The sequence below is a fragment of the Athene noctua genome, chromosome 30 (genome assembly GCF_965140245.1).
Source record: "Athene noctua chromosome 30, bAthNoc1.hap1.1, whole genome shotgun sequence".
NCBI lineage: Eukaryota > Metazoa > Chordata > Aves > Strigiformes > Strigidae > Athene > Athene noctua.
The window spans coordinates 1,316,521-1,339,256 of record NC_134066.1 but is presented as its reverse complement, the minus strand read 5'-3'; the positions used below and the strand labels follow the sequence as shown (position 1 = coordinate 1,339,256).

The following is a 22,736-nucleotide window of genomic DNA, read 5'->3' as shown; positions in this document are numbered from 1 at the left end:
GTCCCCATGGCCCCAGGACCACGTGTCCCCATGTCTCTGCCTTCCCAGGACCCCCATAGCCCCCTGGCCCTGTGTCCCCGTGTCCCCACAGCCCTTTGTCCCCATGTCCCCAGGACCCCATGTCCCTCTGTCACCATGTCCCCGGGACCCTGTGCCCCCATGTCTCTGTGTCCCCAGGAGCCACACAGCCCTCTGTCCCCATGTCCCCAGGACCCCCATAGCCCCATGTCCCTGTGTCCCCAGAACCCCGTGTCCCCATTTCCCCACAGCCCTCTGTCCCTGTGTCCCCAGGACACTGTGTCCCCATATCTTTGTGTCCCTAGGGCCCCCATAGCCCCCTGTCCCCATGTCCCTGTGTCCCCATGTCCCCACAACCCCCTGTCCCCATGTCCCCGTGTCCCCACAGCCCTCTGTCCTCACGTCCCCAGGACCCCCACAGCCCCCTGTCCCCATGTCCCCGTGTCCCCATGTCCTCACAGCCCCCTGTCCCCATGTCCCCGTGTCCCCATGTCCTCACAGCCCCCTGTCCCCCCGTCCCCAGGCTCAGGGATCACCCGAAGCCACTTTTGGGGACCTGACGGGACTTTCCCACCCGCACGTGACAGCAGCGGTGACACAAACCTCACCCTGCACCGCCCCGCACGCCCACCCCGCCAGCCACACGTGTGCGTCCCTCGGAGATCCGTGCCCAGGAACACGCACACGCGTGTGCGCAGGAACACGCGTGTGCGCAGGAAGGGGCGGGCAGGGCCCAAGCCTTGTCCCGTGCCTCAGTTTCCCCCACGGCAGCATCACGGCCAGGGGCCACGTGGCAGCGCGTGGGCACGTGGTGGGGCCACGTGTTACCGAGGTCACCCCAATTTTGGGCGCCACGGGCTGGCAGGGACCCCAATTTCCCCCCTCCCCCCACTGCCCTGGGCTCTCGCCAGCCCTTTGATGCGTCCAGCCTCGGTTTGGGGCTTTTCTGGGGTTTTTCAGCAAAAAACCCAAAAAAGCCACGGAAAAAGGCAAAAGGAGACGGAAACGGGCTCCTGAGCCAGCATGAAGAGGCGGGGGGGGGGGTGGAGGGGGGTGGCTGCTGGCACCCACCACCCTGTGAGGGGGACGGGGACGGCAGCGGGACCCCGTGCCAGCGTGGCGGGGCCACCCCCGGCCACGTGTGCCAGCCCCGGGCTGAGTCACCGTGGCCACGGCTCCGCGGAGCTGGCCAGGACCCAGGTGTCCCCACGGAGGGGGGGGCAACACGCTCTGTGTGCGTGTGTGTGTGTGTGTCCCATCATGCAGGGAGGGGAAACTGAGGCACGGAGGTGACCCCGTGCCAACGGCGTGGCCACCACACGGCGGGTGGCAGAGCCACCCCCACGGCGGCTCTTGGGGGGGATTCGGGATGGGGGGCGCCAGCTCTGCTTCTAGCCCCCCTCCCCTTGAACATAGATTTGTTCTTTTTGGTGGGTTTTCCCCCCCCCCAAAAAAAACAAACCAACCCCCCAGCCCTCCCTGTGGGTGGGCCAGTGCCAACAGGAGCATCCAGCCACGTCCCCGAGCCAAACCCCGACCCGGTGGCCACCGAGGGCTCGACCGCCCGGAGCCTCCCAAACCACGGAGCCCAAACTCATCCAACATCCCCCCCACCCGCTTTTTTTTTTTTTTTTTTTTTTCTTTTTAATTTTTAAATTATTTTTTTTTTGGCAGCACCAGATTTTCCTGCCTCGTTCCCCCAAGGGGGGCTTTTTTTTTTTTGAATTTATTTTTAAATTTTTTTTTTTTTTTGGCAGCACCAGATTTTCCAGCCTCGTTCCCCCAAGGGGGAGCTTTTATTTATTTTATATTTTTTTAATTTAATTTTTTTTTTTTTTGGTGGGGGGGGGATTTCAGCTCCCGTCGCTGGGTCCAAGGGAGGGGAAGCCACAAGGCCACGCCAGCCCCTGCGGTGGTTCTGATGTCGGCGCCGGGCAAATCGTTGTCTCCTATCAAACCCCGCTCGCTCCGTAACGGGTGAGGAATGCAGGGCCCCCCGCCGCAGCCCCCCCCGCCGCAGCCTTTATTTAATATCCTGAAAAAATTAAAATAACTTTTGCGGCCGCTAAGGCAAACACAGAGATAAATATAATAAAAGCGAACCGAAAACGGGAGGGGAAGGGGAAAATTGAGAGCCCCGAGAAGAGGAGTTGGGAGTGATCCAAGGGGGGGGGGGACGGTGTGGGGAGGAGGGTTTGGGGGGGGGGGGGTGGCAGCACCCACTGTTCTGTCCGGGGGGATGCAGGCACCCATGGGGGGGGGGGGGGGACACACAGGGGCACCCATGGGACACATGTATTGGGGGGGGGGGGATGGACACACATGGGCACCCACAGGACCAAGTATTGGGGGGGGGACACATGGGCACCCATAAGATCGGGGTATGGGTGGGTGGGGGGCACATGGGCACCCATGGGACACAGGTATGGGGGGGACACACACACACGGGCACCCACAGGACCCAGGGATGAGGGGGGGGGGGGTGGATGACGCGGGCCCCCACGGGGGGGCACCCACGGAGGGCAGCGCCCCCCCACGGGACCGCGTGCGGAGCCCCCCCAGAGGCCGGGGGGGGGTGGGGGGGGGGTTCAAGGGGAGCCCGGGGACCCCTCGGGGCCGGGGGGGTGCTGCAGGACACGGGGGTGCCCCGGGGACCCCACTCTGGGGGGGGGGGGGGGGCGGTCCCGCCGCCGCGCTCGGGCACCACGTGAGGGGGCCGGCGCCACGAGCCGCTTTCCCGCCCCCGCGGGGGACGCCCCGCCTCTCTTAAAGAGGCAACGAACCCTCAAGATGGGCCCCCACTAGTTTATCAGCCTCCCTTACAGAGGGGGGAACCCCGAATTCCTCGGGAGGGGGGGGGTGAAATTGGAGGCAGAGGATGAGATGAGACGCGGAGGCAGAGCGGGGATGGGGGTGCCCACCCCGCCGTGTCTCACACACACACACACACACACACCGCCGCGCTGCTGCGGCCCCTTTAAATCGCTCCCCCGCGTGCTCCCGCCGCCAGGGGGCGCGCGACGGGGATTGAACCTCGGCGGGAAACGGGTGAGGGGCAACATGGCGGCTCCGGGGGGGCGGGGGGGCTGTGAGGGGCAGGGGAGGCGCCGGGACCGGGAGTGACCGGGGTTGCTCCTGGAGGGGTTTTTTGTTGGTTTTTTTTTTGTTGTTGTTTTGTTTTTTGACGGGGGGGTGTCGTGGCTGGGTCTCTGAGCGCGCCCCCCCCCCGCAGCCCCCCCCCCGCCGCCATGTGCTCCCTGGCGCTGTTCCCGCCGCCGCCGCGCCCCGGAGACATCACCCTGTACGAGTCCAACAACGCCCTGGTCTGCGGGCGCCTCTACGAGCAGCTGCCGCTCGCCTTCCAGAGCCAGGTGAGCCCCCGGGGCGGGGGGGGCACACGGACACACGGACACCCCCCCCGCAGCCCCCCGATTCTGCTGGGGGTGGCTCCTCCTTCCCCCCCCGGGGTGGGGGACACACAGACACACAGACACCCCCCCCCACACACTGTCTGATGCTGGGAGTGTCTCCTTCCCCCCCCCGCCCCAGAGTGGGGGACACACAGAGACACAGACCCCCCCGCACTCACACCCCTTTCTGCTGGGGGTGTCTCCTTCTTTCCCCCCAGGGTTGGGGACACACAGACAGCCCCCCGCCATCTCACCCCCACCTCACCCCCTTTCTGCTGGGGGTGTCTCCTCCTTTCCCCCCCGGGGCGGGACACACAGACAGACACCCCCCCCTCACCCCCTTCTGTTTGGGGGTGTCTCCTCCTTTCCCCCCACCCTGGGGCAGAGCACACAGATACTTACCCCCCCGCACCCCACTTCTTCTGGGGGTGTCTCCTCCTTCTCCCCGCGGGGTGGGGGGACACACAGACAGACACACGCACCCCCACCCCGTCTTATACTGGGGGTGTCTCCTCCTTCCCCCCCCCCCCCGAGGTTGCCCCCTGAGCCGGGCTCACACCCGCGGGGTGTCTTGGCGCCCATCCGTGCTCCCCTCCTTTTCTCACACCACTGGTTGCTTTCCGCAGAAGAGGAGGGGGGGGCCCCCTTCACCACTCACACCCCCCCCGCACCCCCAGACACCCCGAGCTGGGCCCTTGGCCCCCCAGCGCTGTCTCTGTGCCCGCAGCTGGCCGACCTGCCCGCCCTCAGCCTGCCCAAGGAGACCCTCAAGGCTCACAGCCGCCTGGAGCACAGCGCCCGCCCGCCCTTCATGCACCAGCGAGAGTCCCTCTGGAAGAGGTGCCTCAGCGCCTGGTGAGTGCCCCCCCCCAAAAAAAAAACCCCAGTGGGAGAACCCAAATCTGCCAGTTCAACACCCAAACCCCCATCCCTGTACCTGTCCTGGGGCCTCTGGGACGTGGCGGGGGCCCCTCTGCCCCGGGAGGGCAGCGCCTGCTCCCAGGCCTTGGGGGTGCTGCTAGCCCCCCAGTCGGAGCTTTCTGGGGGAGTTTTTTTTGGGGGGGTGTAATCAGCTGGGAGCTCAGGGCGGCTGGGGAGAGGTTAGGGAGGAGTGGCTGGAGAGCTGCCGGTCAGAGAGGGGCTGGGGGGTGAGAATGAGCCAGAGTGTGCCCAGGGGGCCAAGGAGGGCAATGGCATCCTGGCTTGTACCAGCCCTGGCGTGGCCACAGGGACAGGGAAGGGATCTGAGCCCTGGGCTCGGCACTGGGGAGGCCGCCCCTCGCTGAGGGGGTTCAGTTCTGGGCCCCTCACCCCAAAAAGGCCATTGAATGACTCGAGCGTGGCCAGAGAAGGGCAACGGAGCTGGGGCAGGGTCTGGAGCACAGGTCTGCTGGGGAGCGGCTGGGGGAACTGGGGGGGTTCAGTCTGGAGAAGAGGAGGCTGAGGGGAGACCTCCTGGCCCTCTGCAACTCCCTGCCAGGAGGGGGCAGAGAGGGGGGGTGACTCTCTGGAGCCAAGGCCCCAGCGCCAGGCCCCGAGGGAATGGCCTCAAGCTGCCCAGGGCAGGGTCAGGCTGGCTCTGAGGAAGGATTTCTGTGCAGAAGGGGCTGTTGGGCGTTGGAATGGGCTGCCCAGGGCAGGGGGGAGTCCCCGGGATCCCTGGGGGGGTTGAAGAGTCGGGCTGAGCCAGCGCTGAGGGATCTGGGGCAGTTGGGGGGGTCAGGGGGAGGGTCATGGTTGGGCTGGAGGAGCTTCAGGGGCTTTTCCAGCCCGGATGATTCTGGGATTCTGTGAAATCTAGATGCAAGATCAGGTCCAGCAGTTGCTGGTGACAGGGGTAAGTGTCCCCAGGTCCCTCGCTGGTGGCCCATGGTGGTTACCCTGGGCTTTCCCTGAGGGAAGAGCTGGTTTGGAGCCCCCCAGGGAGGGTTTTGAGGGGACAGGGAGAGAAGTGCCCGGGGTTTTGTGTCACCCACGCGCAGGGCGAGGGAGGCTGACCCCGCTCTCCGCTGCAGGCGGGACGTGGGGCTCTGCGGGGTGCTGAAGGAGGTCGCCAGCGCCGAGGAGGAGGGTGAGTCTGGGCCGATCTCTCCGGATCTCACTTTGATCCTTCATTTCCCTTCATCCCGTCCCTGCCTGTCACCGCTGCCGGGGCTTCCTCCGCCCGTCAGGCCTCTCCTTGAAGCCCGCGGAGGTGCTGATGGTGCTTTTCTCTCCGCAGGGCTGCGGTGGGTGAAGACGGGCTCGAGCTACACGCTGGCCGTGTGCCACTGGCTGTCCTCGCTGCACGGCTCCCTCTTCCCTCACCTCTCCGTGAGTCTTTTCGAGGATTAACCCTCGTGCTCGGGTCAGCGGGGACGACCCTGCGCCGAGTGGCTGCTTTGGGTGGCGGGTGGGGTTTTTTGGTTGAAAACACAGCAAAATATTCCTCATGGTGGCGGCCAGCTGAAGAAAAAACCCAACGGGTTTTTCTTCGCCAAAAGGAGGAGAATGGGTGCTGGGAAGGCATTAGGGTTCCAAGAGGGCCTGAAATTGAGGTGAGGGAAGAGGGAAGGGGGGTTTTGAATGCGGGGGGGTCCTCGCTGCTGTACCAGAGGCAGCTCCTGCTCTCACTCAGCATTAACTCTTCTCCCCTGCAGCTCACCAGCGAAGACATGATCGCAGCCTTCTCCCAGGCAGTGGATTGGTGAGTCCTGTGCGTTGCAAAACCCCGAGAAAGGGGGTTACGGAGCTGAGCGAAGTGGGTGGGGATCCAGGGACAGGATCACCCTGGTTTTAGTGTTCACCCCCCACGCCCCCCCGTGCCCTGACACACTGGATGTGGGGGAAACGGAGTTAAACTTGATCAAGGCTGGGAAAATTCCTTCAAATACCAATCTTGGACTTTGTTAACCGGCCCCTTGGCAGAGCCCTGTGAATAATAGCCAGGAATGGGCAATTTTATCACAGAAAATGGTCCCGTTCAGCAACGAAAAGGAGGTTTTATTCACCAGTGGCTGTGGGAACTGCCTTTGTTGGCCTTGGGGGGCTGTTGGGAGTCATGCTGAGTTCAAGAGGAGGCTGAGGGGAGACCTCCTGGCCCTCTGCAACTCCCTGCCAGGAGGGGGCAGAGAGGGGGGATGAGTCTCTGGAGCCAAGGCCCCAGTGCCAGGCCCCGAGGGAATGGCCTCAAGCTGCCCAGGGCAGGGTCAGGCTGGCTCTGAGGAAGGATTTCTGTGCAGAAGGGGCTGTTGGGCGTTGGAATGGGCTGCCCAGGGCAGGGGGGAGTCCCCGGGATCCCTGGGGGGGTTGAAGAGTCGGGCTGAGCCAGCGCTGAGGAGGGATCTGGGGCAGTTGGGGGGGGTCAGGGGGAGGGTCATGGTGGGGCTGGAGGAGCTCCAAGGGCTTTTCCAGCCCGGATGATTCTGGGATTCTGTGCCCGATGCCCGAGAGCCCCTCACTGTTGCCTTGAGCCGGGAGCAGTGGCACGGGGGCTGCTGGGCCTCACCCAGCCCCGTCCCTCCCTCCAGGGCCGGCTGCACCGTCCGGGCCTTCGCCTGGCACCCCCACACCAGCAAATTCGCCGTGGCTCTTCTGGACGACTCCATTCGGGTCTACAACTCCACCAGGTGAGGCTGGGGCTGCTCCTCGGGCACCGCTGGCCACGTCCTGGGGGCCTCCACAGACCCCCCGCTCCCCGTTTCACCCTCTCACATCCAACCTCCAGCACGTTCCGAGGATTCCTGCGGTGTCTCTGCCTCGGCGTTCGCTCAGCCTTTGCCGTTTGTCCCCCAGAACTTCTTGCTGCCTAGCAGGAGCTCTGCAAGGAGCAAAAAAAAATCTCCAAAAATCTCCGGCCTGACTTAAAACTTTGGGTTTTTTTTTTTTCCCCTCTCTGCTCTGTAGCCGCTGCTGCGGCCCCGGGGCCACCCGGCCCGGCTGTCCCTAAGTTTCCTTTCTCCTCCAGGTCTCCCTGCTCCCCCGGGTTGTGTAAAACCCTCCTGAGGAAACGACTCTGCCGGCTGGTCCTGCAGCCCTCCCCGCGCCTCCCCCCCGAGGCGTTCTCCCCCAGCTGGGATTTCAAGCCAGCAAGTGCCATCTCCCGCCCGTGGGCGCTTAATCACACGAGGTGTGCTCTGGGTCGCTGTGTCACTGGCTGGGAGCTCTGTCCCTGTCCCCCTCCACACCCCAAATGGAAGCAGGTCACGCTGGGGCACATCCCCCCGTCCTTTCCCACTGCTTTTAGCCCCTCACCACGGTCGGAGCTGGAGAGAGGACACTGGGAGACGGCCCGTGGGCCTCCTCGGGCTGCGTGAGGACTCTCAAGGCCCCGTTTTCCCTCGTGTCACTTGTCCCTCCTCCCCGGCAGCGCCACCATCCCCTCGCTGAAGCATCGTCTGCAGAGGAACGTGGCTGCCATGGCCTGGAAGCCGCTCTGTGCCTCCATCCTCGCCGTCGCCTGCCAGAGCTGCGTCCTGGTGTGGCACCTGGATCCCACCTCCCTCTCCACGAGGTGACGGCTTCTCCCCAGGGGTCCTTGTGAGCTTGTTTGGGGTAACACCGGGCAGGTGCTCGGCCCGGACACGGCGCTGGCTTTCAGCAGCACGTGGACCAGCCCTTCCTGTGATCAACCACGGGGTTTTTTTTCTCTCCTTCCCTGCAGACCGTCGTCTGGCTGCGCCCAGGTGTTGTCCTACCCCGGGCACAGCCCCGTCACCAGCCTGGCCTGGGCTCCCAGCGGGGAGCTGCTGCTCTCGGCGTCCCCGGTTGACACGACCATGCTGGTGAGTCAGAGGCTTGGACCTTCCCCGGGTGCTGCCTCGGGGATCCTGGGGCTGTGAACACACCCCGGGGGTCACCGAGGGACCGTTGGGCTGCGGGACTGCCGGGAACAGGTGGCGTTTCCTCAGTCTGAACTAGATCTGAGAACATCAATCCATATTCCCCAATCCACGCTAAAACTCCCCCAAAGCTGCGCTAACTACCCAGGCAGCCTTCAGATCCCACTGTCCTTCTCCTCCTTGTTTGTCCCCTCCAGGTATGGGACGTGTCCACCGAAAACTGCGTCCAGCTGCAGTGGTTTGGGGGTGGCGGCGTCACTTACTTGGCTTGGTCACCCGATGGCAGCAAGGTCTTGGCAGCCACCCCCTCTGCCGTGTTCAGGTGAGCTCCCAGCCTGCGAGATGGTTTATCTCAGCCCTTATTATCATTTTGGTTTGCTCCAAAACCAAGCAGATCTGGATTCATTGCTCCAAAGCTCTGGGTTCTTCCTCACTGCTCCAAATCCTACTGTGTTTAATGCGGGGTGGGGGGGAAAGGTGGATAATGGGGTCTGATGACTTGGGCTCCTCTTGGAGCAGCAGAATTGGGGCAGATTTTGGGTGTTTGTCCCTCTCACTTCTGTCTTTCTTTCAGAGTGTGGGAGGCTCAGATGTGGACGTGTGAGTGGTGGCCCACCATGAAGGGACGCTGCCAGGTAGGACTGGGTCATTTCCCACCCCAGATGTTGCCTCCAAGGGGTGTATCACAAAATCCCAGAATCATCCAGGCTGGAAAAGCCCCTGAAGCTCCTCCAGCCTGACCATGACCCTCCCCCTGACCCCCCCCAACTGCCCCAGATCCCTCAGCGCTGGCTCAGCCCGACTCTTCAACCCCCCCAGGGATCCCGGGGACTCCCCCCTGCCCTGGGCAGCCCATTCCAACGCCCAACAGCCCCTTCTGCACAGAAATCCTTCCTCAGAGCCAGCCTGACCCTGCCCTGGGCAGCTTGAGGCCATTCCCTCGGGGCCTGGCGCTGGGGCCTTGGCTCCAGAGACTCATCCCCCCTCTCTGCCCCCTCCTGGCAGGGAGTTGCAGAGGGCCAGGAGGTCTCCCCTCAGCCTCCTCTTCTCCAGACTGAACCCCCCCAGTTCCCCCAGCCGTGTATATGGTGTTTTACTAAAACTCCCCCGTTTCTAGCTGGCTCCCAAAAATCCCCCTGGAAGCTGGGCCGCGGGGGTTAACGTGCTGTGTCCCACAGACGGGGTGCTGGAGCCCTGACGGCAGCCGACTGCTCTTCACGGTGCTGGGCGAGTCCGTCATCTACTCCTTGTCCTTCTCAGAGTACCGGGGTGAGTCTCCCTGGGGCGAAGCTCTCCAAGAGCCTGTCCCCAAGTGATTCTCTTGCTTCTGGCTGTGATGGTTTTTTGTTTATCAGCTGCATTTCCCAGCCTGAAAGGGTGGAGGTGAAGCCAGGACACGCAGCGGGGAAGGGGGGGGGTCTCAGGGGTCTCTCAAAGCACAGAATCTCCGTGGTGTTGAGTTTTTTCCTCCCTTCACGTTGCTTCTTGCTCCCAGTTACGATCTTACGGTGGAAAATGGTTTGCAGGGAGATTTTTACAGCGGGTTAATGCCCAACTCGTGGCTTTTTTCCACGGAGGGGGCTGGTCCTGATGTTTGTTGAGGGGAAACCTCCCCTGTCCTCCATCCCAGACCTGGCAGATACTGCTGGGACAGCAGCGTGTTGCTCCACAGCCACTTTAAAAAACAGACCTTAAGTTATGTATCATTTTGGAAATAAAAAGTGTGATTTAGGGAGCGAGATGACCCGTGCAGTAATTTGAGGAGACAACGAGAAGTGACCAGGCTCTTTGTTTCAGGGGAGATGCAGGGGCAAGTGGGAGGCTCGAAAACAGCTTCTATCGTGGCAGATCTGTCCGAGACCACCTTTGAGACGATCTACGGGGAGGAGAGGTGGGTCTGGCTGTGCCCGGTGCCCTAACACCACACCTGGGAGGCTGGGGGGGGTCCGTGCCCCCCGCCCCAGCACTGGAGGGGTGGTATTTCACCGCTGCTCATGCTGGTTTCAGGGTCGGAGGAGAAGCCCACTCCATGGTGTGGGACCCCACTGGCGAGAGACTCGCTGTGATCATCAGAGGTAAGTGCTGCCTCCATCTGCCCACCCCAGCGCCGGGATTTGCCCCAAAATCCCCCTTTTAGCAGGCAAAAGGGGCACAAACCCCGCCGGGGTGAGGCGGTGGGTCGGGAAGGCAGCAGCGCTCCGTATCCTCCGCAGAGGGATGCAGCCGCGTTCCCTCCCCGCTTCCAGTCGGGTGAATCACCCCTCCCAACCCCCCCCCTGCCGGGTCTCCGTGTTCCCACATCGCACCTGGAGCCCGACTGGGCCTCTTGGCTCCGTTTTTTTAGGAGCAGCCCCTGGGATAATCGAGCCTTTTAGGCTGTCCTGGCTGGGCCCCGCTCCCAGACAAAGCGCAGCTTTGAGGAAGCACCGAAACACGGTGCTGGGGCTGCTGCTGCCTCGAGCTCCCACCCTGTGCGCCACCGGCCGAAACTGCTGAGCCCACTCAGGAGCATGTGGTTTATTTATTTTTATTTTTTTTTTCTGTGCTTAAAGCTGGGGGGGGAAACCCTGAGGGTACCAGGACTCCCATAGCTGGTACCCCCCTGCCCTCCCCACAGCCAGTGAGGATCTTGGTGCAGAAACTCTGAGGGGATGGAAAATAACCTTCATGTTGGAGAGACAGCCCCCCCCCATCACACCTTACAGGCTGGGCTGGTTCCAAAAGAGCTGCCTCACCTCTTGCCCAAACCCTTCTCAGCCAAACTGGCTGCCCAAGACCTCGGAGCCAGCTTTTAAATCATTGAAGGATCTTTGAAAGCCCCATTCTGGGATCCTACTCGCCTCGGTGCGAGGAAAACACGGTCCCCATGGAGCTTCCCCCCACCTCAGAGGCTGCTTGTCCTGGGCTCTGCAGCACCCACAAAAATCTGACCTCTGTGTCCCTTGTGTGGCGTTGAGGGGCCTGTCTGCGCCGTCCCTGGGGCATGGGGAAGCCTTCCTCCTCCTCCTCCTCCTCTCCCTCCTGCAGGGCACGCTGACGCTCCCGGGAGCCAGACGGTCATCGCTGTGTTTCGCACCCGCAACAGCCCCGTGTTTGAGCTCCTGCCGTGGTGGGTAGCGGCGGGGTTGGGGCTGGTTTGGGGCTGGTTTAGGGTTCGTTGGGTATCACCAATCCCCCGGGGTGTAGGGGGAAGAGACGCTGCCGTCCTGTGCTCCTGCTTCAGGCTCTATCACCGCGTTCTGCCAGAATCAGTCGTGTTTTGGCCATATTGTCCATTATCCACCTCAAAAAAAAATCTTTTTGCTTTGCCTGGTGCATCCAGTCAGGGCCCAGACATCTCCCTGTAACCACGAGCTGCCCTGAAAACGCTGCGTTTTGCCAGTGTTGCCCCGTGGCCGTGCTGTAACTGCAGCTTTTTCCTTTTTTCCTCCAGTGGTTTCCTGCGGGGCGAGTGCGGCGCACAGCCCCAGCTCATCGCCTTCCACCCCAGCTTCAAGAAAGGCGCCCTCCTGACCGTGGTGAGTTGCTTGGACTCGATGTTCCTTGAGGTCTTTTCCAACCCAGATGGTTCTGGGATTCTGTGAGTGTGGTCCCTGGTTCTGGCACCGATTGTCAGGGCTCTTAGTGCTCCCTGGAGCGAGGGGCGAGGAAACTCCTCTGCTAGGAAAAGTGGGGAACCCTGAACCTCCCCGGCCTGAGGGTGTGGGGACCAACACAGGAGCAGGGTGTGCAGATCATCCATATGGACCTTAAATCTCTCCCTGCACTTGGAGGAGCCTTGGAGTAACCTGCCGGTCAGAGAGGGGCTGGGGGGTGAGAATGAGCCAGAGTGTGCCCAGGGGGCCAAGGAGGGCAATGGCATCCTGGCTTGTACCAGCCCTGGCGTGGCCACAGGGACAGGGAAGGGATCTGAGCCCTGGGCTCGGCACTGGGGAGGCCGCCCCTCCCTGAGGGGGTTCAGTTCTGGGCCCCTCACCCCAAAAAGGCCATTGAATGACTCGAGCGTGGCCAGAGAAGGGCAACGGAGCTGGGGCAGGGTCTGGAGCACAGGTCTGCTGGGGAGCGGCTGGGGGAACTGGGGGGGTTCAGTCTGGAGAAGAGGAGGCTGAGGGGAGACCTCCTGGCCCTCTGCAACTCCCTGCCAGGAGGGGGCAGAGAGGGGGGGTGAGTCTCTGGAGCCAAGGCCCCAGCGCCAGGCCCCGAGGGAATGGCCTCAAGCTGCCCAGGGCAGGGTCAGGCTGGCTCTGAGGAAGGATTTCTGTGCAGAAGGGGCTGTTGGGCGTTGGAATGGGCTGCCCAGGGCAGGGGGGAGTCCCCGGGATCCCTGGGGGGGTTGAAGAGTCGGGCTGAGCCAGCGCTGAGGGATCTGGGGGAGTTGGGGGGGTCAGGGGGAAGGTCATGGTTGGGCTGGAGGAGCTTCAGGGGCTTTTCCAGCCCGGCTGATTCGAGGATTCGTGAGATCGAGCCAGTGGCTGATAAAAACCTCCCCCCCGAGAGGAGAGGGGGCCGGTGTCCTTGCTGGGATGTCGGGGAGGATGAGGGTGATGCTCAGACTGTCATTCCCCGTGTCCTGTACGCTGCCTCCTCACACCCTCCTCCTCCTCCCTCTCCAGTGCTGGTCCACGGGGAAGATCAGCCACATCCCCTTCTTCTTCGTGAGCGCCCACGTCCCCTGCGCCAGCCCCAGCCCCAGCCCCGTCCTGGCCAGCACCAACGTGCGGGAGCAGCCGCTCTTCTCGGAGCTGTGACACCACCGCAGCGGCCTCGCCACGCTGCCCCCGCAGCCTTCATCCTCCTCCTCCTCCTCGGCCCCACGCACAGCCTCAGGTGCCTTCGATCCCTAACCTGGAGGTGGGGGTGTGGGGTCTTGCAGATTAAAGCTGGTTCTTTCTCCCCTCGCCTTGTTCTTTCCTTCCCCCAGGGAGGGGCTGAAAGTTTTTTGTGTGGGTTGAGTTCTCCAAGTCCTGGGTGCGATTTTTTTTTTTTTTAGGGCTCCGAGCGCTGCTTTTTCATGTCAAAACTAGTTCAGGGTGAACCTACAGGAGAAAAAAAATCTGTACCTGAAATGGGTTTTAACGACGGCCCCTGCTGCAGCGCTGGTGGCTGCCAGCCCACGGGGCTTCGGCTGGGGGTGAAAAAGCTGCTCCCCGAGGGGCAAGGTGAGGGCAGAGGGGGCTGGGGGGTCCTTGCCTGCAAGTGCAGCCTCTGGGCTTTGCCTCGAGGAGGGGAAGAACTGCCCAAAGTGAACTAAAAATCGCTGTAGGTCTATAAAAACCCAAACTTGCTCCCATTTGGGGCTGCCCATGTGAGCCCAAGCAGTGCGGAAGTTGGGGGGCAGCAGATGGGACACCCCCCGAGGGGGGATTAACGGTGAGGCTGGGGGGGGCAGCGTGGTTAAACCCGGGATTACATGTGGTTAATCCCCAGGATTACGCTGTAACAGCTCTGCTAAAGTACAGATGATGGGGACAGCACAGGATCCCCGCTCCCCCCCTCAGCTCTACAGCCATCCCCAGGACCCCCAAAATCCATCCCCCTGCCCCCCAAAGCCAAGCCTCAGGGCAGGGAACCCCCCACCTCCAGGGACAGGAACCCCCCAGCCCCTGGGGGGGGTGTGGTGGTGGCATCTGAGCCTGGATGGGGGTGACATGAGGATATGGGGTAAAAAAAGGGGGTACGAACCCACTCCAGCTGCTGGGGCAGGTCTGGGGGGGGCGTCACCCCCTCGGGGCTCTCCCAGTTGGTCGCTGGTGCCTCAGAGGATGGTGCTGAGTGTTTCTTCCTCCTCATCCTCCTCCTCTTCCTCCCTGGGGCTGGCGGGTTGGTGGGGAAGCGCCTGCAGGTACTGGAGGTGCAGGCGGCTCTCGGCTCGGCTCCTCCGGACGTATCGGCCCACGCAGAGGAGGAGGGCACCGAGCCACGAGCCCACGGCCACCAGCACGGCCACGTCCGGCGCCCGCCCCCCCCCAGCCACCGTCTCGTTACGGCTGCTGGGAAGGGGCAACACCGGGGAGGCCCCCCCCGGGCACCGGCAGCCCCAGGGGTAGTTGGGGAGCACTAAGAGGAGCAGCCAGGCTGCCCGCATCGCCCTGCGACAGGAGGCTGGGAGCTGAGGGGGGGCTCTGTGTGTGCCCCCCCTCCTTCCTACCACCAGATGTGCAGTTTCCTGGTGTGGGGGGGGCAGCGGGATCCCTGGGATCCTCCCCCAGTCCCCCAGCACAGAGCAGGGGGGGGGGTGGTGGGTGTGTGTGATCTGCACCCCGATTTGCAGCCCCGAGGACACGCTGTGCCCCCCTTCATCCCCCCCCCCTTCCCCAGTCCCCATTGACTCAGCAGCGAATGCACTGGGAACACACTGGTTTTTACTGGTGTTGACAACCCATTGGCAGCAAATACATAACAAGAATGGGGACAATCTTTAGAGAAATGGGTCTAAAAAAGTCTCGGTTTGGGTTCTGACTGGGCTTGTCCCAGTCCAACACTGGGATGGGGAGGAGTGACACCCTGGGGGGGGGGGCAGGCTCCCCCAGAATGCTGGGACTGGGGCAGTGACACCCCCGGGGGTCCCTGGTCCCCCCACCCAGATGCTGAGACTGGGGGCAGTGCCACCACCTCGGGGCCCCCAGAACACTGGGACTGGGAGGTGACACCCCCAGGGGTGCCTGGGCCCCCCCAGAGCGCTGGGACTGGGGCAGTGACACCCCCAGAGTTGCCTGCCCCCCCCCCCCCCCCCCGCCATTACCACATCCCACTGCCATCCCGTTACATGTGCTGAGTGGGGCCGGTCTCGGCCCTCCCCAGCCACACAGTCCCTGGAACACCCCCCCCCCCCCCCCCCCCCCAAAGCTGGGCAAGGGGTTTCTTTTGTGGTGCCGAGGACGGGAGGGGGCTCATCCGCTCTGCACCCCCTCCTCGTGCGGCTGCGCCAGCGCCCGCCGGGCCATCTCCAGAGCCCCCTCCCGCGTGCGGTTGCCCCCGATGAAGCCGCTGGCGTGTACGAAGACACAGCCGGGGATCCCGGAGAGCTGCGACAAGGCCTCGTCCCGGACACCTCGCCAGGGCTCGGGGAGAGGGAGGCTGCAGGGTTTTGGGGGAGAAGGGGGTGAAAATTTACCCCCGAGGTGAGGCAGGGGAAGGCCAGGTGGCGAGGGGAGGGGTCTCACCGGCTCTGGAAGGTGTGTGGCCCCGTGGGGACGCTCTGCACCCGCCACTGCCCGCTGCGGTCGGGGAAAAGCACCAGCTGGAGGGGTCGGGGCAGCGCCAGCGCCTGCTCCAGCGCCAGGACGTGCTCCTTCCACGGGCAACCCCCCCGGGGCAGCTCCAGCACCGCCCCGCTCGCGTCCACCTGCGCACGGGGACACGTGGGGCACGTTGGGGGGGGGAAAAGGCAGGGGGAGCCACCCCCTGCCTCAGTTTCCCCAACCCACCCACCCAAATCCATGTGTGTCTGGTGCTGGGTGCTCAGCCCAGTCCCCATGGGGAGCTCTGGGGGTGCATGAGGGGGAAAGTGGGGGGCAAAGGGAGGGGGGTGATGATATTATTAGGGTGTGGGTGGGTCACGTGGTGGGGTAGAGGGGGGGTGTGTGGGGTGTGTACGGCCGTGCAGGGGTGTGGAGGGCACAGGAGGGGGTGCACGGCTGTGTGGAGGGGTATAGGGGAGCAGAAGGGGGGGTGCAGGGCTGTATGTAAGGATATAGGGGTGCAGGAGGGGGTGCAGGGCTGTATGTAAGGATAGAGGGGTACAGGAGGGGGTGCAGGGCTGTATGTAAGGATATAGGGGTGCAGGAGGGGGTGCAGGGCTGTATGTAAGGATATAGGGGTGCAGGAGGGGGTGCAGGGCTGTATGTAAGGATAGAGGGGTGCAGGAGGGGGTGCAGGGCTGTATGTAAGGATAGAGGGGTGCAGGAGGGGGTGCAGGGCTGTATGTAAGGATAGAGGGGTACAGGAGGGGGTGCAGGGCTGTATGTAAGGATATAGGGGTGCAGGAGGGGGTGCAGGGCTGTATGTAAGGATAGAGGGGTGCAGGAGGGGGTGCAGGGCTGTATGTAAGGATATAGGGGTGCAGGAGGGGGGCAGGGCTGTATGTAAGGATATAGGGGTGCAGGAGGGGGTGCAGGGCTGTATGTAAGGATATAGGGGTGCAGGAGGGGGTGCAGGGCTGTATGTAAGGATATAGGGGTGCAGGAGGGGGTGCAGGGCTGTATGTAAGGATATAGGGGTGCAGGAGGGGGTGCAGGGCTGTATGTAAGGATAGAGGGGTGCAGGAGGGGGTGCAGGGCTGTATGTAAGGATATAGGGGTGCAGGAGGGGGTGCAGGGCTGTATGTAAGGATATAGGGGTGCAGGAGGGGGTGCAGGGCTGTATGTAAGGATAGAGGGGTACAGGAGGGGGTGCAGGGCTGTATGTAAGGATATAGGGGTGCAGGAGGGGGTGCAGGGCTGTATGTAAGGATATAGGGGTACAGGAGGGGGTGCAGGACTGTGCATAGGGCTGTGGGGTGCAAGGGGTGCCCTGGACGGTGTAGGGAGGTTTACACCAAGGGGAGCTGGGCTCCACTCACCCCAGTGCTCCCCCCCCCCCGACTTTCAAACCCCCCCAAACCGGCACGGCGGGTACCTCAAAGCGCCGCCGGATGGCCTCCTCCACCAGCGCCCGCGCGGGCAGCCAGCTGTGGTGGTAGTAGTCGAGTCGGTCCATGAACTCACCCCCAACCAGCTCCATCGCCCGCTTGAACCCTGCCTGGGGACACAGAGGAGGCTCAGCAGTGGCCCCGAACAGGGTGGCCCCAAGCTGCACCCCTCCACCTCACCACGTTCCACGTCCCCACCTCGGTGTCCTGGTCAGGGTCGTTCCAGCGGGGGTTCAGGTGGCCCACACGGGCGCTGAGGGTGGTGGTGAGGGCGTAGCGGGGCTCCCCCTCTGCCTGCGCAATGCCGTTGTCGATGGCATCGACCTCCTGCACGAAGTTCTCGTACAGCTGGGGGGAAAACGGGGGACGGGGGGGGGTCAGAGAATCTGAGTCATCTGGGTTGGAAAAGCCCCTGAAGCTCCTCCAGCCTGACCATGAGCCTCCCCCTGACCCCCCCCAACTCCCCCAGACCCCTCAGCGCTGGCTCAGCCCGACTCTTCAACCCCCCCAGGGATCCCGGGGACTCCCCCCTGCCCTGGGCAGCCCATTCCAACGCCCAACAGCCCCTTCTGCACAGAAATCCTTCCTCAGAGCCAGCCTGACCCTGCCCTGGGCAGCTTGAGGCCATTCCCTCGGGGCCTGGCGCTGGGGCCTTGGCTCCAGAGACTCATCCCCCCTCTCTGCCCCCTCCTGGCAGGGAGTTGCAGAGGGCCAGGAGGTCTCCCCTCAGCCTCCTCTTCTCCAGACTGAACCCCCCCAGTTCCCCCAGCCGCTCCCCAGCAGACCTGTGCTCCAGACCCTGCCCCAGCTCCGTTGCCCTTCTCTGGCCACGCTCGAGTCATTCAATGGCCTTTTTGGGGTGAGGGGCCCAGAACTGAACCCCCTCAGCGAGGGGCGGCCTCCCCAGTGCCGAGCCCAGGGCTCAGATCCCTTCCCTGTCCCTGTGGCCACGCCAGGGCTGGTACAAGCCAGGATGCCGTTGCCCTCCTTGGCCCCCTGGGCACACTCTGGCTCATTCTCACCCCCCAGCCCCTCTCTGACCGGCAGCTCTCCAGCCACTCCTCCCCAGGCCTGTAGCCCTGCTGGGGGTTGCTGTGGCCCAAGGGCAGCCCCCGGCACTTGCCCTCAGTGAAACTCCCCCAGTTGGGCTCAGCCCAGCGCTCCAGCCTGCCCAGGTCTCTCTGCGGAGCCTCCCCACCCTCGAGCAGATCAACACTCCCACCCAGCTGGGTGTCATCTGCAAACGGACTGCGGGGGCACTCGATCCCCTCCTCTAGAGCATCGATAAAGATGTTAAACAGGAGCGGCCCCAAAACCCTGCCCTGGGGGACAGCACTCGTGACCGGGTCAGCCCAGCCCAACTGCGCATCAGTAGCTGGAACAAACTGGTGCCCCGTTTTATGGGGTCTTCCTCCCCCAAGCGCTCTTTTCAGGGGTGACCCCTGCCCAGGAGAAGCCCTGGGGAAAGCTCTGTGGCACTAGTAGGGTTAGAGCCCCCAAGAGACCCTCCTGGTTCCCCCCATCTCCCCCCGGTACCTTATCATAGAGCGCTGTCACGACGGGGCCATCCTCCGGCTGCCCCAGGAGCCCTGCGAGGATTTCCGAGCCGAAGTGGCAGTAGACCAACCCTGCGCTGCTCAGCTTCGTGGTCCAGGGCTTGTCGGGCCGAAGGCTCCGCATGGACTGTGTGAATGATCTGTGGGGCCGTGGGGGTCAGTCCTGAGAGACCCCAAGTATCTGGGGGACCCCGTTTTCCAGTGTTGGGGGGGGCCTCACCTCTGGTGATGGTCATAGCGGTGTCGCTCAGGGTCGTACTCACCCCCTACGTCCACCACCACGTCACACTGGGCCAGGCGCTGGGGGTCTCGGGTGCGCACCACCTCCGCGTCCTGCTGGGGGGGGTGCAGTGAGGCTGGGGAGCCCTGGCTGGGGGATCCAGGAGTGACTGGGGACCCCCTGGGAGCTGCCCCTGGTGAGACCAAGGTCCCCTGAGGAGGGATTGAGAGTTTAAGGGTAACCCCCAGATGGGGCTGGGGATGCCAAGGATGGCCCCCAGGTGTGACCAGGGATCCCTAGAGGGGACAGGGGACCCAGAGGGTGACCCCCAGGTGGGACTAGGGAACCTCGAGGGGGAACTGGGGACCTAAGGGTGGTCCTTGGGTGGAACCAGGGACCTCCAAGTGCGACCGGGGACACAAAGGGAGTCCCCAAGGTGCAACCAGGGACCCTGAGAGAGCAACCAGGGATCCTGAGAGAGGACTGGTGACATAAGGGCAGCTTCCATGTGAGACTAGAGACCCAAGAGGGGACTGGGGACCCAAAGGGTGGCCCCCAGGTGGGACCAGGGACCTCAAGGGGGAACTGGGGACCTAAGGGTGGCCCCTGGGTGGAACCAGGGACCTCCAAGTGTGACTGGGGACACAAAGGGCGCCCCCAAGGTGGAACCAGGGACCCTGAGAGGGGACTGGGGACCTAAGGGTGGCCCCTGGGTGTGATCAGTGATCCCGAGGGGTGACTGAAGACCCAAAGAGTAGCCCTCAGGCGTGACTAAGGACTTCGAGGGGGGACTGGGGAGCCGAAGGGTGGCCCCCAGGTGGGACCAGGGACCGCGAGGGGGGATTGGGGACCTAAGGGGGGCCCCTGGGTAAAACCAACGACCTCCAAATGCGACTGGAGCCCTGAAGGGTGTCCCCCAGATGCGACCGGGTACACTGAGAGACGACTCTGCAGGTAACGGGGGACCCCGACGGGGGACTGGGCACCTATGGGTGGCCCTGAGGTGGGACCCGGGACTCGAGGGCGGGCAGAGCTCGGGGCCCTTCACAGCGCCCCTGATCCCGTTGCAGGGAGGCCCGAGCAGGCCGCAATGCCGATCCCGCCGCGCGGTGCCCCGGGGCCGTACCCGGTAGCGGGGCAGGAGGCGCAGGAGATAACACGCCAACACCTCATCGCAGTGGAAGGTGCCGTCGTGGGTGCCGATGCGCGGGACGGGCTCAGGCCGCGATCGCTTGGGGCCGGCCGTGCCCCCGCTGCTGACGGCGGCGGCCATGAGGCGGGCGGCGCGCAGGGCCCCGCGCATGGCGCTGCGCATGCGCGGCCGCGCCTCCACGGCACCACGCATGCGCCGCACTGCAACGTCACCGCGTCCGCACGGCGCCTGCGTCAAAATCTCCCGCGCACCTGCTCGCTTTCAATATACGCATGCGCCAGCCCCGCCCGACCACTCCCTGCTGCTCTGCGCATGCGTTAGCCCCGCCCAGTCCCCGCCCGGCAGCTATGCGCATGCGCCATCCACGCCCGGCTCCCCGCCTTTTTCCCGGCCCCGCCCAGTCCGCGCCCTTCAGCACTGCGCATGAGCTAGTTCTCCCCGGCCCCGCCCCTCCGCCGCGCGCACGCGCCACGCGCCCCCCTCCCGGCACACGCCTCAGCGCGACCGCGCATGCGCCAGATCGCCCCGCCCAGCCCTGCCCGCCCGTTACTGCGCATGCACCGCGCGCGCGCGCCGCCGCGCTGTGGGGGCGGAGCCAGGGCGGGGCTTCATGGGGGTGTGGTCCACGGGGACCTACGGACAGAGCGAGGGACCTGCTGCGGGGACACACGGACACGGGGCGGGGGACAGGGACAGCCCGGCCCCCCCCGCCCGGGACAAACAGACAGACAGACACGGGCCTGCACAGCCCGCGGGGGGGCTCCGCCCCTCGCTGAGGGGGTTCAGTTCTGGGCCCCTCACCCCAAAAAGGCCATTGAATGACTCGAGCGTGGCCAGAGAAGGGCAACGGAGCTGGGGCAGGGTCTGGAGCACAGGTCTGCTGGGGAGCGGCTGGGGGAACTGGGGGGGTTCAGTCTGGAGCAGAGGAGGCTGAGGGGAGACCTCCTGGCCCTCTGCAACTCCCTGCCAGGAGGGGGCAGAGAGGGGGGATGAGTCTCTGGAGCCAAGGCCCCAGCGCCAGGCCCCGAGGGAATGGCCTCAAGCTGCCCAGGGCAGGGTCAGGCTGGCTCTGAGGAAGGATTTCTGTGCAGAAGGGGCTGTTGGGCGTTGGAATGGGCTGCCCAGGGCAGGGGGGAGTCCCCGGGATCCCTGGGGGGGTTGAAGAGTCGGGCTGAGCCAGCGCTGAGGGGTCTGGGGCAGTTGGGGGGGGTCAGGGGGAGGGTCATGCTTGGGCTGGAGGAGCCTCAAGGGCTTTTCCAGCCCGGATGATTCTGGGACAGACAGACAGACACGGAGCCCTCCCCACCCCCCCAAAAAAAAAAAACCAAACCAGCCCAGGCACCGTTCTCAAGCACAAGTTTATTTGCAAGGAGCAACACCTGGCAGCGAGCTGGGTCCCCTCCCAGACACTCTGCACAGTGTGGGGGGGCCCCAGAGCCTCCCCCCACCCCAAATGTGGGTGTCTCCACCAGCACCGCAGGGGCCGGTGACACGGAGCAGCCTCTGGCGCCCGCTCCCAGCATGGCCCAGGACCCTGCAAGGCTCCCAAACCCAGCTGGGCCCGCGGCGCCGTCACGGGTTGCGGGGAGCCCCGGGCGTCCCACCCGAGAGCCGCAGGCGAGGGGGGTTCAGCTCTGAGAGCGTGGTGGTACCCCGAGACACCCCCCACGCCAGGCCGGAGCGTGGGGAAGACATTTGATGGCTCCAACAGTTGTTTTCTTTGAGAGCTGAGAAGAAATTCCCCCTCTTGGGCTGGCACAGGCAGCTCGGGCCTCATCCCAGTCTCACAGGAGTGGTTTTAGGGGGTCACACGTGTGGGGACGCAGCCCATGGCCGCTCCTGGCAGGAATTCGGGGTGTGCAATTCAATCTGTGTCCCCCGTTTTGAAACGTGGTGGGCAGGGAGCCAAGCGCTGCAGATTTTAGGAAGGGAGGATGGCACCGACGGCTCCACAACGGCGCGAGTCCCTCTCCCCACGCTAAATTCCCCCAGCGCTTCTCCTTCCAAGCAGCCCGATAATTTTGGGGTGAAGAAAGAAGTGGATTGGAGGTAGCCCAGCTTCAAAGGATCCATAAAGGGATAAGTCAGCTCTCGCAGATGGTGGAGAAGTGGAAAAGCTGCTCACGGAGCGGGGGGAAACCAGACGGGTTTGGGTCTGTCAGGAGCAAACCTCGGCTGCCGTGGAGAAGAAAAAAGCAAAAGCTCCAGTAGTGTGAAACCAAACTGTGTAGAAATCTCCTGCCTCGGGGTCACGTCTCTCCGCTCGCTGCCTCGGGGGGAAGCCGGGCTGACCTATCCCTTTACTGGTGGGTTCTCCAACCCCACGGGCACGGATCAGGAGATCTCGTTGCCGAAGACCTCGAGCACCAGCGGCGTGAGCTGCATGCTGTGCTCGGGCTGGAAGGAGAGGCAGCGGTACTGCTTGGAGTGCTCCTCGTTGAGGCTCCGCAGGTCTGCCAGCTTCTGGATCATCTTGGCGTAGAGCAGGCGGCTGCCCGGAGGAGGGTGTCGGCACCGGATGTAGGTCTGGAGGATCTCCGAGAGGCGATCCTGGAGGGATTCCACCAGCGAAGTGTCCTGCACGCCCGGGCGATCTAGGAAACAGCACGGAGGCAGGGGGGTGATTCCCTTTTCCTGGCTGGCCCCGATGGAGAGGCAGGGAAGGGACATTGTGAGGGTCACAGCCAAAAGGTGACGAAGTGGTAAGGCTTGGACAACAGGCCCGAGCCAGAGTTGACCTATAGATGAATCCTCTATATTTTATAAGTGATAACCACTGTGTAGGTATACTGTCGGTATTGTGCTGGGTTATAACAAACCACCTGTGCTGATGTAAAAAGTGCTAAAGCGTTGAAGTACTGAAGCCTGAACAACAGGCCCCGAGCCGAAGCTGCTGACTTAGTATGTGACCATTAGTGAAATATGTATCA

At 63.8% G+C, this 22,736-nt stretch overlaps 4 protein-coding genes across 9 annotated transcripts in view; 2 read left to right on the top strand and 2 right to left on the bottom strand.

Moving 5' to 3' along the window:
• LOC141971824 (uncharacterized) overlaps positions 1–22,736 on the top strand; it is a 165,479-nt gene that overhangs the window by 7,347 nt on the left and 135,396 nt on the right. The window lies entirely within an intron of this gene.
• On the top strand, positions 3,028–13,143 carry AAAS (aladin WD repeat nucleoporin). 5 transcript variants are annotated; one of them, XM_074929507.1, is made up of 17 exons: positions 3,125–3,389; positions 4,156–4,283; positions 5,444–5,499; positions 5,650–5,741; positions 6,068–6,114; positions 6,938–7,036; positions 7,375–7,536; positions 7,777–7,920; positions 8,071–8,191; positions 8,446–8,570; positions 8,823–8,883; positions 9,427–9,517; positions 10,046–10,139; positions 10,256–10,323; positions 11,276–11,357; positions 11,682–11,766; positions 12,862–13,143. In XM_074929507.1, exons 1-17 carry the CDS (start codon positions 3,267–3,269, stop codon positions 12,994–12,996), a joined length of 1,713 nt encoding a protein of 570 aa, XP_074785608.1. In that variant the 5' UTR covers positions 3,125–3,266; the 3' UTR covers positions 12,997–13,143. The 5 variants fall into 5 exon arrangements, 4 of the variants coding, with proteins under 4 accessions (XP_074785607.1, XP_074785608.1, XP_074785609.1 ...); XM_074929506.1 differs by lacking the exon at positions 12,862–13,143 and adding an exon at positions 3,028–3,066 and having other exon boundaries at positions 3,251–3,389; positions 11,276–11,815; XR_012635330.1 differs by having other exon boundaries at positions 3,121–3,389; positions 11,276–11,766; positions 12,862–12,926.
• Positions 14,999–19,968, bottom strand: MYG1 (MYG1 exonuclease). The gene is made up of 7 exons (XM_074929512.1): positions 19,780–19,968; positions 18,654–18,766; positions 18,414–18,573; positions 17,076–17,225; positions 16,865–16,987; positions 15,412–15,593; positions 14,999–15,325 (listed from the first exon to the last, which is right to left on the bottom strand). Exons 1-7 carry the CDS (start codon positions 19,966–19,968, stop codon positions 15,139–15,141), a joined length of 1,104 nt encoding a protein of 367 aa, XP_074785613.1. The 3' UTR covers positions 14,999–15,138.
• The window catches only part of VDR (vitamin D receptor), a 45,612-nt gene continuing 43,988 nt past the window's right edge, over positions 21,113–22,736 (bottom strand). For both annotated transcript variants that reach the window (XM_074929510.1, XM_074929511.1), the window contains one exon: positions 21,113–22,400. In XM_074929510.1, the coding sequence (XP_074785611.1) occupies positions 22,141–22,400 (260 nt within the window). In that variant the 3' untranslated portion in view covers positions 21,113–22,140. The remainder of the gene's footprint in view (positions 22,401–22,736) is intronic.